Consider the following 15,135-nt stretch of genomic DNA (forward strand, 5'->3'; position numbering starts at 1 on the left):
TAACCACTTTGGGCAACAAGTGCACACATGTGTAACAAATGGTCGTTTGAGTTGTTTTTAACTGAGTGTCGTAAAACCAAACCCAAACCAATTACTTACTCAACTGAAAACCCCTGTAAGTTGCCCAAAGAGTTTTCGGTTATTGAGCTGTACGATCATGCAGATAACCCCAGCGTTGGGAAAGTTTCCACGTCATGCATTGTATAATGGTGTTAATCATCAGGTCTCTCTCACACAGTGAAAAGCAAGCATCCCTTCGCGACTTGACAAAAACGCTAATTACTTTTCCAGACTGCTCCAGAGAGAAACTAAGGTTGTTCACCACTTTTCCGGAAAATCCGGAAATTTTGGCTGGAATGTAAATGGTTAGACAATTTTGCCTCGACCGGCCGGAAAATTTTTGAAATAAATGGAACGTCTTGAAAGATAGTCCAAAATTTTCAGCCGAAATATCCGAGTGGAAAATGTACTTACCATTTGCAAATCTTGAAATTAGGATCAGATTGAACTCTCCGTGAGTTCTCCGTGTAAATAGTAAACAACTTAATTTATAAGTCTCTGGTCCAAAATCTGTTTTGATGAGACAAGTTTCATAGGCCCGCAGTGCGTGCAGAAAATTAGATCAAAAAATATACAAACCGTTTTAAAGAATATCAATTGCTCTACTGCATTTTATTTCTTATTGTAGTGGCAGCTATCATCCGGTTGGTATACTGATTACTTGAATTAAAGTTTTTGTTTACATTCTACCTTGTTTTGACGCAGGACTACCAAGTTATAGACAAAGTATGGATTATTAAAGATAAACACGGCCCGGAAGCCTGGGTACCAGATGAAGGCGAGACAATCGATGTTGGGAGAGTGTCAGAGCTTCATGTAACATCTGTGGACTGACCTTCTTCGTATAATCCATAATTCTTACAACAAATTGTCAAGGACACATTTTTACGAAACCATATCCTAGCAAAACTGCGTAAAGATAAAGTCTACGTTTTTCCAAAGCTCTTTTCAATAATATTAAGCTGTGTGGAAGCCGCCATTTTTTTAAAAATTCCTTTCTTAAGAGAGGGTCCCTGGCTAGGGAAGATTTAGGATTGTAACGGCGACTTGTACTATTATCTGAACAAAATTCTGGCTGTTACCTAATGGATTCAAATCATAAGACAGAGTAACTATTTTTGACGAACCAAGAGATTAAGCAGAATCATTTCTTAATTTATGGCTGGTCCATCAAAACCTTTTTATGCTAAAATATCCACGTACGAATTCTAACGTCCCATCCCCTCCCAACTCCTTTGTCTTCTCCTAGCTCTTCTAACTTTGTTATGTATAAATTGAGTAATAAAGAATGAAAACGTAAATAACCAGGTCCAATGTTATTGGAGAACTACTAATCTCTTGATTTTCTCTTGCCCATAACTCAAGTTTCACTGACCCTTAACGTTAATAAATGAAGCACATTTCTTTTGAATATGTTCTCAATTTCCGTCTCTCTTCATCTCGATTATTCATACTTAATACTTGTATTTATCTGGAGAGATAATCTTTGAACGCAAAATAAGGTTTCAAACCCTTAATTGAGCCACCGAAAATAAAACTTCGCCAAGTTTTCACAGACTGAAGTGCAAATATTGTTTAGTGGTCAGTCTTGCAGCTTCTGAGCCTCGTTTGTGGGTCTCTTGACTTGATTAGACCGTTTTCTCGGTATTGGACTGAACTAGCTTGTAATGCAGGCTCATGAGGGGGAATATCATTAAAAAGTGATTAATCTCATTTGCATTTGAAAAGACTCCCCGTATGAGCCTCAGTTGCAAGCTAGTTCCAGTCCGATACCGAGAATACGAAAACGGACTATTCTCACACAGTGATCATGCGCTGCGTGACGAGACAAATAAGGGCTGCAAAGTGGACCTGCGCCATGGATTAAATGGGTGAAAAAATCACGTTATGATCTGGAAGACTACGCGTGCTAAAATGAAATAGCCTCAACGTTATAAATACTGTTTTTCCTTAGATGTTGCACTATCAATGAGATCTTTAAAAATAGTCACGCTAAACATGTCTAGATTTTTGAGAAGTTTACCTTTGATATAAATGCGAATTATGTCTTGATTTCGCACTGTTGTGTTAGGAAATCGGTTTTGAAAAAAACATTCATAAAAGAAGAATTTAAAACAGGCGCAACGTGATCTACAGAGGTGTGTAACCGATCAGAGGAAACGACCATTTTTTACCAATCAAGAGGCGAGCATACCCAGACCAACCAATCATGACTTTGGTGACGCGTTTGTTTTCCCGCGCTTGCAGTCGGCTGCATGTCTTCGCTTCGAGTTTTGATTGGCCAGTATAATGATTGGCATTGTTTCTTCATCCAAAGCACTATCTTCAGTTTAAAACTAGTTTCTTCTCATTTCTCCATTAGACTCTTCTGTGGGGCATTTTCCTTCTCTCTTTACTTGCGTTTTTCTTTCCTCTCTTTTTGAGGTACTGCTCCAGTTTTCCTGAAGACTTCAATTTTTGGAATTTTTCCGCCAGTTCTAACTTCTTTTTAACAGCTATAAAAGGAAACAAGAGAAAAAAAAAAACAACATCAGCACTCGACTGAGACAATTCTACTTAAAGGAATGACAGAACTAGCTAGCCGCCTGCCATCCATAGTCAAATTATCGCAAAAACTTCATGGCAATTAAAAAAACGCCTCAGTTGCTCACATTTCTTCAGGTAAAACGGCCTTTTCCCTTGTTTCACAAGCTCGAGTTCGGCTTTCTTCCTCTTTCTGTCTGCTTCTCTCTTTGTGTCTAAGGATTTTTTTGCAGCTTCTTGTTGATCCTAAAGATAGACACAAATTAAAAGAAAATAGTGTATGACACAAAGATTGCCTGGAACATTTCTCTTTGGAGAATTGCAAACCCTCGAAAGTACTCCTTGGGGCTAGATGTAGTTAACCACTGAAAAGCCAGAGGATTGGATTGGAATGGACTCTATCTTTTACCTTATATATGTATCACTCATACACGAGAGAAATCTAGGGAAGCAAACAAAGAGGGGAATGGGGATGGGGCAGGACACAAAAGATCTGTAGAGATACTCACCATCCTCTTCAAAAGTGAATCTAGCTGCTGCTTTCTTTCCGGTTGCTTAGTTTTCTGTAATTCTCTTTGTAATTGCTGCAATAAATTAAAGTTCAAACCAACTTAACTGCTCAATGCTCTAATGCTGCAGATCTGGCCTGGGTTGTTTGAAAGGTGCACAACACCATCCACTGGATAAACCAGAAGATAGCCTGGTTTGTTTTGTTACCACTTATCCACTGGAGAATGATTTGGTGGATACTGTCATCCAGCCTTCAAACAACTGGGCCTGAAGAAGAATTCAATTGCTGTGACTGAGAGCATGTGCTAAGTCCACAGACTGAAGTTTTTTCTTAGTGCCTGAGTCAAAGGGAATCCTAGACTACGAACAGTCTCTCTTTTGCTTTATTTGTCGTGCGTGACACGAAAATCATGACAAAAAAATGGCCGAGCGAACTCCTGGGGGAGAGAAGCACACATCTTGCCCCCAGGATTTCATGCAGCCATTATTTCCTTGTGATTTTTTAAAGATTTTGCTTGACGAACTAAGCGAAAGAGAGACTACTCGTAGTGTAGGGGAATTAAGTTATCGAGCAGTCTTGATTACACACATGTGATTAATTATTAAGAGGCAAGATGAAGCAATGTTTGTGGTAACAAAATTACTAACAAATGCCTGGTGTTACAACAGCGCTTTTACATCATGACAAATTTTTCACAGCAATGGGGAGTTTGTGGCTTTGAATGATTGGAGCTTGTTGGTATTCATTATTCAACTGTCTTTCAACTTCCTGATTAACTGCACAATCCTCCCTGCTGCGAATAATATTTATCATAACATAGTGGCTGGAATTTTGCTATAATTCTCACCTTCTTCTCATTTGCCTTTACTTCATCTAAGAAGGAATACGCCTTCTCAAACTTTTCCTGGTTAAATGTACCCGACAGCTCATCAAATCTGGGATCCCTGGTCATCTAAAACATACATTATGTAAAAAGTCACATCTCAACAAACCATTTTTATTAAGTAATTTAATTAAAATTTCCACTTTTCTATCACATGCACAATGTACATGTATGCCTCAGTTATGGCAAACACAATGTCACTCACTCGGTTTTTAACTGGAATGACTTGTCTTAATCGAGAAACTGGCTTCTTGGATGACATTTCTCTGGGCCTGTATGAAAAGTATTGAAGTACATGATTATTCAATATAAAATACATCTCTGCTCCATCAATCTCCTTGAAACAACACTCTGTATACTGAATGTACTTGCAAGATTATTTATTTTTCACACTGACCTGTTAATCAGTGTGAAATAAAAGAAACATGGAAACCCTTTTATAGTGGAACATCTTGTGTACAAGCATTCTCAAGCGAGAGCAAAAATATTGGGGTGGGGTTTCATCAGTTTTTTTTTTTTTTTTTTTTGCTCTCTCCAATTTGTGAGCAGCAAGAGCTCTTCATACGGGAACATTTACCGGTACTATGCAGGCAAGCATATTTGTTTCTGTCTTATTAATCTGAGAATTTAATGACATACATGTAAGAAGACAAACATCACATATTAATTTGAAATCTCCTGAAATCTCCCTTGATAGAGGAAACTGTACATGTAAAAAGAAATTAATTATAGAGCACTCTGACGAACCATAAGTTTTATCACTGAAGCACATGTTACAAATCTGTGTAACCTACACCGTATTCCAGTATCATGAGTATGCCTGACTCAAGTTGTTCATCTCTTACCTATTTTTGTTTTCCCTTTTGTAAGATATAGCCTTGACTCCTTTCTTTTCAAAGAGGGTGCCATGGATTGCTTGATTATACCTTGAACAGAAAACAACTCTCAGTGTACAGGTGTATGCAAATGCAGCCATATAGTTTTTACTTGATGGGTATGAGCACTCAAATTCTGCCATTGATAGATACAGAGTTAGACTTCCTATACATATTGTAGACTGTTGCAAGGAACTGTTAAGCACACGGCATACAATACGAGCTTGAGCACACATGATTTTTTGACCGTGTTGCACAAGAAATTAGTAATTAAATTACTCCTTGCAATACATCAGCATGTAGAGCCACATGTGAGAAAAGGAGTTTAGCTGCACAACATGTGCACGCACACTTCTCTCATGTTCACAAAAGTTAACATGCGCTTGCATAATTCAACAATGGACTTGAGTATATTACTACACTTTTCAATGACACAAAATAATATTGAACTCTGGGGTTCAAAAACCTAACTACATGTAACAATATTTGCATTTTAGGCTGCTATCAATCATAATGTTATTACAGTGAGAACCAGATGAACCTTTTAAAAGAAGAAACAAACGTAATGGATCAAAATCAACCAATCACAACCCACAGATGTACATGTAGCCTTTTGATCCCAAAGTAAATTTCTGTTTTAAGAGGTCCACTAAGATGATTGGTGGCCAGCAGAGAGCCAAAAAAAGTTGATTGAGCAGAGTTCACCTGATATTGAAAGACACCATAACACTCCATGCCAAAGATCTCTGATGTGGGTTTTCTTATCAAGGGGTGCACTGGTATTGGCATCTGGTCTTGGCTTCTGGTGTAATGTTACAAATTCTTGGCCAGTTTATCCGAGTTTAATGCATGATATCACAAAGTCAAAATGCAGTCTAACACAGCAAAACACGAGTGTGCGTTAATCCTTCATGTTGTTAATGCGTTATTAACGTTTATTTTGGTTCGCTTAGTTCTGAGTGGTACTGTACATGTATGCATGTATGTATGCATATATGAAAATTCAAACATCAAGTAAACCATGGGTTTGATAATTTTCAGGCTTCATTTTTGTTTAATTAATTTATGAATTTATTTAATAGGAACTTCGAACCTATAGACATGTCTTTGATGTGGGAAGTACACGTACACAGAGTCCTCTCTAACCCATTAACAATATTTGCAGTGTTTATATCTAATATTAGTATATACCACACAAGTGAAAAGTGCTTTTCGCACACTGTGATTGGTTAACTCGGAGGTGATTAGCAAGTACTATTCACCTTTGAGCAGCCGGTGTGAGAGATTTTAAAATTTCCGACCACTTGTCACACATTAAATAGCTTCGTGGCTCGGTAAATATCCATCACTATTCACCTCCACTTTGGTGAATAATTGTTAAACATTGTGGGAAAATTATACCTTCTGGAACCAACTTTGTGCTTCAACTCCTCAAGTTCACAGAAAGGAATCTCAGATAATTCTACAAACATAATGGAGATAAATGAAGCCTTTGAATTGTCTTCCTTTCTATGCATAATGTCACTGATAAGTTCAAATTTAGTCAGTTATTTATAAAATGTAGTTGAAATAGTCACGTTCTAATTATACATATTTATAATTAAGCTTAAAACCAGCTTTAGCTCTGGCCTAATGGGCCACTTGGCCCGTATGCAGACTTTTTACAACCAACAAGCATAAAGACTGAAATTTTTTTTTTTTTTTTGGAAGTCAGTGAAGACCAGGACTTTGTAGGAACTTGGAATATAGTCACCTTCTTTCAACCGTTCCTAAAAAGAAAATAGAAATAAAAAGATTTGAAACACCGGGAAAAGAAAAACGACATACGACAGACTCAAACAAAACAACATCAACAAACCAACCTTCGCACGTGTAAGAAAACACACACTTCATGATACTTACAACTTTCTTTTCTTCTTCATCAGAGTTGTCTGGGCTTGTATCCACCGCAGAGGAATTTGAAATAGAATCTCTTTCATCATTCTGATGCATGATTCTTCAGTATTTTCGCTTTTCTCGTGAAGAGAAACAGCCACAAGACGTAAACAACATCCAAGCTCACTCAGCTTAGTTCGCCATATTGGACGCGTACATTTGGGGAAACTGGAGAGCAAATTCCTTATAGTTGCCCCAGGTCTCTCGCAATCACATGGAACGCCTGGCATAGAACTTCGAACGAACGACTGTGTTTATTGCGTTTATTATTTCCACCTTCCGTCTAATCGTATATCATGCTAAGCAATGGCAATTACTAGCATTTACGAATGGATTGCTTTAAGAGAGAATTCAAGCGATATAAGCAGCGTCAGCCTCCGCCTGATCTGTCCGAAATGATTGACTTCGCTGAACCCGAGGCACAAGCTTTCAAGAAATGGGTGAGGTTTTTAAGCTAACATTTTGAGCTTCCTTACTACTTTTGAACTTAATAGTTTGAAATTTCTTAGAAAAACAAACTATCATTACCTTTTCTGCTCCCTCGACAGTTTAATTAAGTGACTGAAGAGTGTTCATTCTTGAAAGAAAAATAGCACGAGTTTGAAGAATCTGGAAGTTAAAATATCGTACCCAGATCTCACTCAAGTACTGCATCAAACAGCGCGAGATAGGGTGTTTGAAAAAAAGTGGTTTTGTCTCCTTTGAGAAGGTTAACTATGGTTTTAATTTAAATGTCTTAGCTGAACTGAAATAGATTGCTGAAATAAATGTACATGTAGAACACAGTGCCATAAATCCCCAAACTTTAGGAAAATGATCTACACTTTGGTAAACAATGTATAATACTGGATGATTTCTGCTCTGATTGGACATTACTGATAAATTAATGTAAGGACCTGAATCACAAGATATATCAACTGAATGCAAGGGAAGACAAATTCATAGGTTTTTAGCCCGATGGGACCATGATGAGTTCTGACAACTCAACAATCCCAACTTAATAAGGTTTTTTGTTCTCTCTTTTGACAGGTTTTCTCATCAAGGATACAAATTTCAGATTTAGAAGGAGCTTGTGACATGGGATTGAGGCCATGTACAGAATGGTGTGTTTATGGCATTCATGGCCGTCCAGGTAGTTTTGCATGGTTCGCTTTTGATTTTCAATCTTTGAGCAGCTTGATTTTGACTTTAAAGGAGCTCAGTCATGGTTTACACATTTTGAAAAGTTTAGCCTAAATTTTTCAAATTTGCCGTTTGCAATCCGCGTCAGTCTTTGCCATCCTTGACCACCCTTGTTCCTTTATGGTTTCTTATGATCTCCGTGATGTTTTTCTATCTTAGTAAACTATTATTTTCAGGTTTCCTTCCATTTAAAGGAGATTTTGTACGTTGCCAAAAAAAAAAAAAAAAAAAAAAGACAAAACACCGTGACTGACCTCCTTTAACAATTAGAGTTTATGGGTGGGCTTTGTTGACAACTTCAATCCTAAGCAGCCAACCTAAGGGTGCACTCCTTTGGGGTGATGAGGATCAGGATCAGTGATCCAAGATCTGTCTGGATCGTGGTGCATCAAAGGAACCGATGAATCCACTCTGGTCACAGATTCAGCGGTTCCTTTGATGCACCAAGATCCAGACAAATCTTGGATCACTGATCCTGATCCAGATGACCCCAAAGGAATGCACGCTAAAACTGCAAAGATCGCTTTCTGTTCTATTTTTTATTGTTATAACAAAAAAGAATTGAATAAATAATATTTTTATCCTTGTTTCACTTTGCAGGTTTTGTTTTTATTTTGAATCCCTTTACTCCTGAAGCTCAATGGCAGTGGATTGAAAAATGCATCAAGGAGTATCCCTGTAAACCCAATATCTGTAATCTGGATGCACATGTGGATAGAACATGCACAAATACAATTTGGAATCAGAGTACGTCAGATCTAAGGTGAAATGCAAGATTCTGACTTTTTTGCTTTTCATTCATTATTTAACATATGTGTCAATTATAGCATACTTTTTAGGCACATCTTTCTCTGTCCCATTTATTATCTCATTAGCATGAACACCTAAGTCTCAGATTGAGCTACAAAAATATCAACACTTGATATTGAAAAGTTGTATAGGAAGACACAATGTAGACTGCCCCTAGAAATGTATTCTTGCCAGATTTATTATAAATAGTACTTCCTTTGTGTGATGCAGGATTAAACATTTACAGATTTACAAAGAATGTATAGGAGGGCTCAATTTAGCACTCTTTTGTCAACCATAAATGTTGCAGGTTTTTCAAAGCCCATTAATCTCTCGCAATATTAAAAAGTAGCAAGAGCTAGATAGTTGACTAATTACTTAATGCATTGAAGCTCTTTAAAATGTCTGGAGTCAACTTCTATTGAGTATCATGATGTCTTCTACTATCTACACAAAGTCATACGCTAGAGCAGCAAACATTTAAAAACCAAGCCAAAAACTCCCAATAATTAGATTTTCAGTTTTTTGTCTTTAATATGTAACTTTACCAGCAGCGGTCTTGAGAAGAGTTTACTGTACAAACTACGTTGGGTAACTATTGGATATCACTATGACTGGGAGAGTAAGGTGAGCAAGGGAGGTCTTCATGTTAGCAAACGTCCACAGGGATTGAATTCTTGCCACTGAAAGTTGGTCATTTCGAGGAGTTTGAGATGAAAGAGTGAAGGATTTCAAGCATAAGAGGTTTTTTGCAGTCATGTTTTTAGCAGCTGTACAGTTAAAAACAAAGTTCGGACAAGAAATTAGAGAAAAAGGAAGAGAATTGATTGTTAATGGTTAGGTCAACTCGTAACTTAATTTTTTCTTGTTTTCATTTTTTTTAATGTGGTGAAGCAGTTGATTGCACACTGTTGGGTGGAAATTGAGGACCTGTTTAACTACCTTAGATTTTGCAATGTATACCACAATGCAAGATGTTTAATAATTTGGACAGAGCTCAGGGGCAGATCTAGGGGGAGGGTGCAGGGGGTGTGCACCCCCCTGAGATGAAGCCTTCTTCTTCGTATTTGCTTTGAAAATTTGTTTACCTCACCATTCAGTTACGCCATTCCTTAGTGGTGCACCCCCTCCTAAGAAAAATCCTGGATCCGCCCCTGAAGCTGACTGTGAGTCATGATGGTTAAGGACACCGGACATTAGATTGAGTAGAACAGGTTCAAACCCTAGTCAGGGAGATTTTGGATTCTGTTCTTGGACACGACACTCTCACAGTGCCTCCTGCACCCAGTTGTATAAATGGGTCCCAGCAAATCTAATTGTGGGCGGTACATAATCTTATTCTTGGCTTGTCCAGGTAACAACTGAGTTGCGTTTTTTTTCTTTTTTTCATCTTTTCAGACCTACAGTAAAACAAGACACACGGAGTTTCCACCTGATTTAGGGAAACTTGTTGAATTTATTGCTACAGCTCTTCAATTTCCAAGGTAAAATTTGGTGGTAAATTTAGGTAAAATTTGGGCAAGGTAAAATTTGTAAAATCCTTAGGTGGTACTCCTGAAAATTTTCTATTTTTCGGACCTGACTTCAAAATTCGATACCCGGTTTATATATCTCAGGAACGGAACCAAGAGTCAATTTTTTGTTTATGTAAAGCTGGAATTCATTTTCAACAATTTTCAACAAGAGTGAGCCGCGTTTTCACTGCAACATAAGTCGCTGCTGGTTCTGCTTGTGGTTGTGTTGAGCACGTTCTCACTACGGTTATGCTTATGTTTGGGCTTATGCTTATGTCGAAGTGAAAACCAGGCTTGAGCGTTAACATAAAATGTTGTAACTTTAGCAAGACTTCTTAGCCTGTCAAAGACAATACAGTTGAACGTACAACGCTTGGATATATCTTCTGCATTTTTTTATAATGTTCAACTTCTCACATCTCAGCCCGTGTTGAAAAAAGTCAACGGTCCAACACACAACGTCTTTGCTGTGGTTTGTGAACTTCTCAGCTAATCAAATAGCAAGCAACAGCTTGGCTTACGACTAGCAAATAGTCGGTCCACAGACCTCTATTTTTCCTTGCATTTGCGTTTAGCGGAATATTTACCCGGCGCGTGTAATACACGCGCTAAAACGTAAGGTGGTGTATCAAATATTCATGCCATAACTGTAATTTATGTACTTGTCTTGTCAGCTTTAAGCCAGAGGCAGGAATAATTAACTATTACCATTTGGACTCCACTCTATCTGGGCACACTGATCACTCAGAATTCGACCTCACTGCCCCTTTACTTTCCTTGAGGTGAGTCGAAGGAAAATTTCGAGCTGTGTTTTGCTGAAAAAGGGAACACGCAAAATTCAAACAGTGCCCTGTTCTTCTTTGCAGCTTTGGCCAATCAGCGATCTTCCTTCTTGGCGGGAAAACGCGGGATCAAGTACCGCTGGCAATGTATCTGCGCAGTGGAGATATCATGATTATGGCGGGAGATTCACGCCTGGCTTACCACGCTGTGCCGCGAATTTTGGCGCCAAAGAAGCGCACAGGCGAGGCAGCGTTACCTGCATGTTTATCAAGAGGAGAAGAAGAAACAAGCGCACACTGTAGTGAGGAGATTGCCATCCTTGAACAATACCTCACTACTTCAAGGATAAACGTCAACGTCAGGCAGGTTTTAGGACCGGGAAAAGAATTTCCATTCGATGATCACGAGGGAAATAGATGATGGAAAATAATTCTTGTCTAAGGAATGAGGTCTTTTAAGAGAAGAAGAAACATAGGTATAATAGACAGATCGGCTAATGTGTAAACATTCTTTTTGCCACTCATTTCAGGTCATGTGATGTTTCACGTGAGAGGTTCAATGCAATCAGTTGTGTGTGACAAATTGCACAGTGGTAACCTCCGAAATGAATCATCACGTGATCTGAATTGGTTAGCAACAAAGATGTAAACACGTTAGGGAATCCGTCTATTGATGAAAAATGACGAGCCAACGATGTTGTCTACTCGGGCCGCTGTTTAACGCCGTCGTGAACAGTCGACTAAAAAGCTCCGACTCTTTTCACAGTCTAACGACCTGCTGGGTTTGAGGCAATAATTTGGAGTAAACACTCAGGAAATTAATTTTATTCATGATTCTTCTGCGCGCATCTGTCCGTGATCTCTTCATTGATCACATCACTGTCAAGAGGTGGGTGTCACGCATTTCACGCGCATGTTGTCGATGAACTTATTTGTAATCTTTTTGATGAAAATATCAGCCGTTGAAAAGGAAAGTTAAAGTACGCTCATACTTATTAATAAAATTAATATAAATATCTTAATTGACCACTCCCGCAATGTAAATGATGAAACAAATAATGCAAATGAACATAACAGGGTTAAAAATACCAATTGGCAGGGGGCAGACCGGACTTCGTTGGATTGTTACATTTGGGTTACAGATATTCTATATTGCTAGTTAAGGAGTAATTTTGACAATTTTATAAGCGTGTTTTTTTGCATTCAAATGAGAATAATGTGAACCGCGCGCGCCACTAATTGTGTCATAAACATGTGCATACTAGAACGGTTTTCAACTGATTGTCGTAAAACCGAAACTAAACCAGTAACTTAGCAATTAGACTACTCAGCCAATCTCAAATCGCAGTAAAACCAACACCAAAGTAATTGTCTGATTACTTTCGACACTCAATTGAAAAGTGCTCTATGACGTCTGTTAAACAAATTAATTGCATGAGACAAGCTCGTGCGCAATTCAATCCACACCAGGTCTATTCTGCCAGGACTTCGTGCATTGCGATATGGCAAAGAAATTATTTGTGGCGTTTTTTAGTCTTTTGGTCATATTGGAGATGACAGCAAGTTTTTCTGTTTTCTCTTACCACACTGATCAATCCGAGCTGGAATCTGGAGCCGAGTCCAAGAAACCTCAAGATCAGAGAATACCCGAAGCATTTGCGCAAGGAAAGCGGGACGTTTTATTAGCGTTTGCCAGGATTCAAAGATCATCCAAACCTGCGCGTGATTATGATGTTCACAGTCACAAACATGCCGGGCACAGCTTGTCCCATCTTCATTTGTCGAAAGATCAAAGCAAAACTTCAAACTCGAAAAAGGGTGCGGCCAACCGCAAGAGTCCTAAATTCATAGCGATCTCTATCTTCTTGGGATGTTTGGCGTTCATGTCTCTGGCATTTGCTATAGCGTGTTGTGTGCACCGCAGGAATCAGAGCGAGCGAGTCAAGAAAGCGACTGAGGTCGATGTGCGATCACGTGAGGATCTTCCAAATCAGGTCAGCAAGATTGAAAATGCGCACGTGGATGTGGGTAGCTATTAAGTCTTTTCGATTGGACAAGGCGACCTGCTGTCTTCCATTTCTTTCAACTGGAGATCACAAACTGTCTTTTACAACTTTCTTGGTGATTTTTTTTTGTGTTTAGCTCTAAAGTTGAGAGCAAATATCCATTCAAAAACTATTTGCCAATCGGTCTGTTTTTAATTCCTTAGACGTTATTACGCTAATAATGGCTTCGCAGGCTCAACAAAATAAATATTCGACAAATCAAATTTTGCGAGTTTAAAGACAGTTGTCATTCTGTTGCCATTAGAATTTAAATGTGTGAAGTGTTTTCTTATGGCGCGCTAATCAATCGAGGAAAGCGGTTTCGGGTGACCACTTGCAAAGATGAAACTAATCCAAGGCAGCTGCAGTCAAACGCGGCTTTCTCCCAGGCCATCCCCGTCAACCCGTTCCGGCGACGTAGCCGAGACGAACGGTCACGACCATGTACTAGAAACCGAGTGACCGCGGCCAGATATTTAGGCCTTGGAACTAGGCTATTCCAGAATAAAGGTGGCGTAGGTTATTCATGATTTTGGTCTGAGAATCCAAATATCTGGGTAGTGAGCCGAGCCGGTGATCCAGAGTTATTTTATTTGTTTTCACAATGCTTTCTTTAGTTAAGGTAGCAAACGAGTACCGGTAAATTGCTAAGGTAACGTGACAAAACCGAATAGCATCGGTCCATCCAGGGGGGAGTAGCTGGACATTCTGTTGACAACGTAATGGAATGTCGAAAAACCCTGGGAATTTGAAGTTTAAAGTTTTTTTTTTTATTTTGTCGATAAGCTACCTATGGAGACTTTCTTTGAGTTCCTCGCTCAGTCTTTCTTCGAAGAGCACACGCGACGAGTCTAATTCGAAATCCTGTGAAGTGGGCTATTTACAAGCCTTTGAATTCACGCCTCACCCTAAGGCATGACTTCTCAGCTCTCAGAGTAGTTGCGGAAAGAAGTCACTGTGATATGTAAAAAACTGCTGCTTCTGCGTGCCAAGAACCGTCGTCTCTCCTTGATGTGACGTCTTTTCAGTTCCTCGACGATTTCACAAAACCTTCTGTGAAAGTTGTTCACTTCTTGACGCATTTCTCGTCGTACAGTCGCGAGATGGTTGTAATGGTCTGTGTAATATAAGCATAGTTAATTATGTTAATGATAGATTGAGGGCAGTCTGTCTCAGTTTAAGTTTATTAACATTATTTTTGTCATGTTCCATCGGCCAAGTGCATTGATAAAGTGAACTATGTATAAGTTTAAGTTTACTAAATTAATATTATTTTTGCCACAAAATAAATTAAAATAAATTAACAAATATCAAATCTGTGAGGCAAGGAAAGGCTTATGTAAAGAACTACTTAAGTTAGAGATCTCAAAGACTGCGATTCGCGACGTGCTTCATCCAATCCCTTCCTTTCTAGATGCGATTCACAATGTCCTGAGAAGTCAAGTCCTTCCGGATCTATAGTAAATATAGGTGACAGACCGGGGGAGCTGTGATGGTGGTGGAGGGGGTGGGGTTACGAGATGTAAACATCTGCTTATGGTATGTCCCCTTACAGTGTGGGTATTACCATCAATAAAAAAGACCAGGGACGCGCTGAATCATGCACACTGTCGTGTTTGTCGGTCGGTTTCTTTTCCCTTCCAACATAAGTTAAGATTAATTTTCTACTTACCTATACTATTTGAACGTCGTTTTGATGTCCAGTGTATATGATAAACCAGTCCACAAAGAACAGCCACAGCAAAGAGAGCCAACAGGAAGAAAACACTCAAACGGAACTGGTAAGCGCTGGGGTCAAAAAGTCCACCGCTTACATCCTCGACAGGATCCTCTGCAATGGAGTCTTCGTAAGTCTGGAATAAATTACTCGTATATCATTACTCAGTACACACAGGTCCTTACTCTTTGAGGCTTGTCACTCAACACGTTGATTAAACGGAAAAACGCGGTAAACGAAGAGTTTTCAGGGCTTATGAGCTTGTTATACTTCCTGGTTCAAAGCGTTTTGGGTCTTACAATCTGTTTGGAAAAGTGTT

General features: G+C 38.9%; 4 protein-coding genes across 5 annotated transcripts in view; 2 read left to right on the forward strand and 2 right to left on the reverse strand.

Annotated features, from left to right (window-relative positions):
• The window catches only part of LOC110052578 (acid phosphatase type 7-like), a 26,490-nt gene extending 25,126 nt beyond the window's left edge, over positions 1 to 1,364 (forward strand). Inside the window, exon 13 of the mRNA XM_089290884.1 lies at positions 766 to 1,364. Coding sequence (XP_089147010.1) covers positions 766 to 894 — 129 coding nt within the window. The 3' untranslated portion in view covers positions 895 to 1,364. The remainder of the gene's footprint in view (positions 1 to 765) is intronic.
• Positions 642 to 6,967, reverse strand: LOC149110443 (ribosomal RNA processing protein 36 homolog). Of its 2 annotated transcripts, XM_089290883.1 has the most exons (9): positions 6,755 to 6,967; positions 6,606 to 6,621; positions 6,254 to 6,314; positions 4,823 to 4,903; positions 4,183 to 4,249; positions 3,942 to 4,046; positions 3,093 to 3,167; positions 2,712 to 2,829; positions 642 to 2,555 (listed from the first exon to the last, which is right to left on the reverse strand). In XM_089290883.1, exons 1-9 carry the CDS (start codon positions 6,842 to 6,844, stop codon positions 2,419 to 2,421), a joined length of 750 nt encoding a protein of 249 aa, XP_089147009.1. In that variant the 5' UTR covers positions 6,845 to 6,967; the 3' UTR covers positions 642 to 2,418. The 2 variants fall into 2 exon arrangements, with proteins under 2 accessions (XP_089147009.1, XP_089147008.1); XM_089290882.1 differs by lacking the exon at positions 6,254 to 6,314 and having other exon boundaries at positions 6,606 to 6,966.
• A 49-nt stretch (positions 6,968 to 7,016) lies between these two features.
• On the forward strand, positions 7,017 to 12,076 carry LOC110052503 (nucleic acid dioxygenase ALKBH1-like). The gene is made up of 7 exons (XM_089290879.1): positions 7,017 to 7,227; positions 7,817 to 7,919; positions 8,570 to 8,732; positions 9,310 to 9,385; positions 10,157 to 10,242; positions 10,947 to 11,054; positions 11,139 to 12,076. The coding sequence occupies exons 1-7, from the start codon at positions 7,117 to 7,119 to the stop codon at positions 11,473 to 11,475; spliced, it is 984 nt and encodes a 327-aa protein (XP_089147005.1). The 5' UTR covers positions 7,017 to 7,116; the 3' UTR covers positions 11,476 to 12,076.
• Positions 12,077 to 13,884: 1,808 nt separating this feature from the next.
• Positions 13,885 to 15,135, reverse strand: part of LOC110052438 (phosphatidylinositol phosphatase PTPRQ-like) — a 57,798-nt gene continuing 56,547 nt past the window's right edge. Inside the window, exons 24-25 of the mRNA XM_020758572.2 lie at positions 14,772 to 14,952; positions 13,885 to 14,216 (exon numbers count right to left, since the gene is read on the reverse strand). Of these exons, the coding sequence (XP_020614231.2) occupies positions 14,023 to 14,216; positions 14,772 to 14,952 (375 nt within the window). The 3' untranslated portion in view covers positions 13,885 to 14,022. The remainder of the gene's footprint in view (positions 14,217 to 14,771; positions 14,953 to 15,135) is intronic.

The sequence above is a fragment of the Orbicella faveolata genome, unplaced genomic scaffold (assembly GCF_042242905.1).
Source record: "Orbicella faveolata isolate gen_17 unplaced genomic scaffold, um_ofav_v1 contig_24, whole genome shotgun sequence".
Taxonomy (NCBI): domain Eukaryota; kingdom Metazoa; phylum Cnidaria; class Anthozoa; order Scleractinia; family Merulinidae; genus Orbicella; species Orbicella faveolata.